The following is a 1841-nucleotide window of genomic DNA, read 5'->3' as shown; positions in this document are numbered from 1 at the left end:
AACTGTGCACAGGAAGACAAAGGCGGCTGGTGGTTCAACAAGTACGGGTTTCGTGATAAGAGAATCTGCCCTTCCCCTAGATGACGCAAATATAATTTCCTCTTCGTTCTATCTGTCTACAGGTGTCACTCAGCCCATCTCAACGGCATGTACTACCCCAACGGGCACTACAGTGCGTCGACAGATGATGGTGTAGTTTGGTACACTTGGAGAGGCTGGTGGTACTCCCTGAAGACCAGCATCATGAAGCTGCGGCCCGTCGACTTCAAAACCGAACCCATTGATGACCCCAATGCTGTTTATCGCAGACCACCTTCCTAGATCAGACATGAGCAAATTTCAGATCTTATTGGCTTGACTATTTTGGGAAGAAACAACTTGGAAAACATGTATTAATTGGTGTGAAACATATGTCAAATCCCACGTAAGCACTAATTACCCCCACTGACACCTGGTAACAAATATGCTTCCTGTGCTATCAGATTGTATCTGGATGGAGCAAAGTAATAACTACGTAAAGTAAATATAGCCAAGATTAACCAAAGATTAAATCACCCAAATGGTCATGAATGAAACTGTACACTTTAACGATATAGTGAAATCTTTAAAGGCTTTAGTATCTTAAACGGTGACATGCTTATTAGGGGACTTGTGAAACCTACTGCTTGTTTTAGAGACATGAATGTTGCAAGGGGAAGCAGCCTGCAAACACAGCTGTCTGTTTTTGTGGAGAAAAGGGAAATCGGGCGTCAGTGTGAGTGCCAGACACAAGCAGAAACATTGGACAGAAGGCGGTGAAAGGAGCCATTATCATGTCATTGAAAATGGCTGTAATAAGATCTGGAAATGTGTGCGTGTGTGTGTTTTTAAATATTAAAATGTGATAAATGGAGAAGCTGAGCTCAGTACTGGGAGTTTGCCCAAATGTAATGTAACATAAATTGCCTATATATCACAAACAACTGAATGAACTGAAAAGCAATGTACACGTCAATAGAGTTAATTCTTAAGATGTTACATGTGACGAAGTAAAAAAAAAAAGAATATAAGGGATTCCTTTGAGTGTTTCAGTATACTCAGTACTTCATCTCACACTCACACATTATATTAACAACTCAGCACTTGTGAACATACATCCAGCTCTGTCTCTGCCGTTTGCATTATAACCATAATTCACAAAATAAAACAAGGGAACATTTCCTCTTGTCCATTGAATTGTTTCATATTCTTGCATGAGAAGCTTTAATACATGAACTTTAAACATTACAAGGATAACTTTACCTTGACTGTAACCTATGGACCACTTTATGTATTACTTATCATTTGTCACTATTTATAAAAACGTATATACAGTGGATATACGGCTCAGATAATTTAGCAGGAAAGCATCACTGTCATTTTAAATTAGTTTTTGACTGAATATACTATAAAAATAGTCTCATTTCCTTCATGTGGTGAAGACCTGATTTATATTACTAAGATAATGCTACATTCAGATCAGGTTGGATTTAACATAAACACCACTTATCAGGTGGCAATGACTGCATGAGTCTTTATTACTGTCTGGCAGTTCAAGAGGAAATGGCTATTTTTAATCCTTAAAGGCTTGCTATTCATAAAAGAAGCTAGATGGAGGGGATACAACTGCCTGTAAGCCTATAACGAGATAGATTTGAACTTTAATAACTCTTTTTTCAAGTAGATAAAATAATTAATATAACTGTTACAGTCCAAAGTAGTATGTGTTTATAGCTGAAATATCATTTATCATAACTGAAAAAACATAATTTTGCATTAACACGACGCTTTTTGTATTTATGTTTTTGTATTTACACGAGTTA

The 1841-nt window shown here is 37.1% G+C and overlaps 1 protein-coding gene across 1 annotated transcript in view; it reads left to right on the top strand.

Annotated features, from left to right (window-relative positions):
* LOC118333732 (fibrinogen-like protein 1) overlaps nt 1-1154 on the top strand; it is a gene marked incomplete in the record, with an annotated part of 4498 nt that extends 3344 nt beyond the window's left edge. Inside the window, 1 exon segment of the mRNA XM_035669511.1 lies at nt 123-1154. Within this exon segment, the coding sequence (XP_035525404.1) occupies nt 123-321 (199 nt within the window).
* Nucleotides 1155-1841: the final 687 nt, after the last annotated feature.

Source organism: Morone saxatilis, unplaced genomic scaffold (assembly GCF_004916995.1).
Source record: "Morone saxatilis isolate NCDOM2014 unplaced genomic scaffold, NCSU_SB_2.0 Contig22, whole genome shotgun sequence".
In the NCBI taxonomy this organism is placed as follows: domain Eukaryota; kingdom Metazoa; phylum Chordata; class Actinopteri; family Moronidae; genus Morone; species Morone saxatilis.
This window is presented reverse-complemented; position numbering and strand designations above follow the sequence as displayed.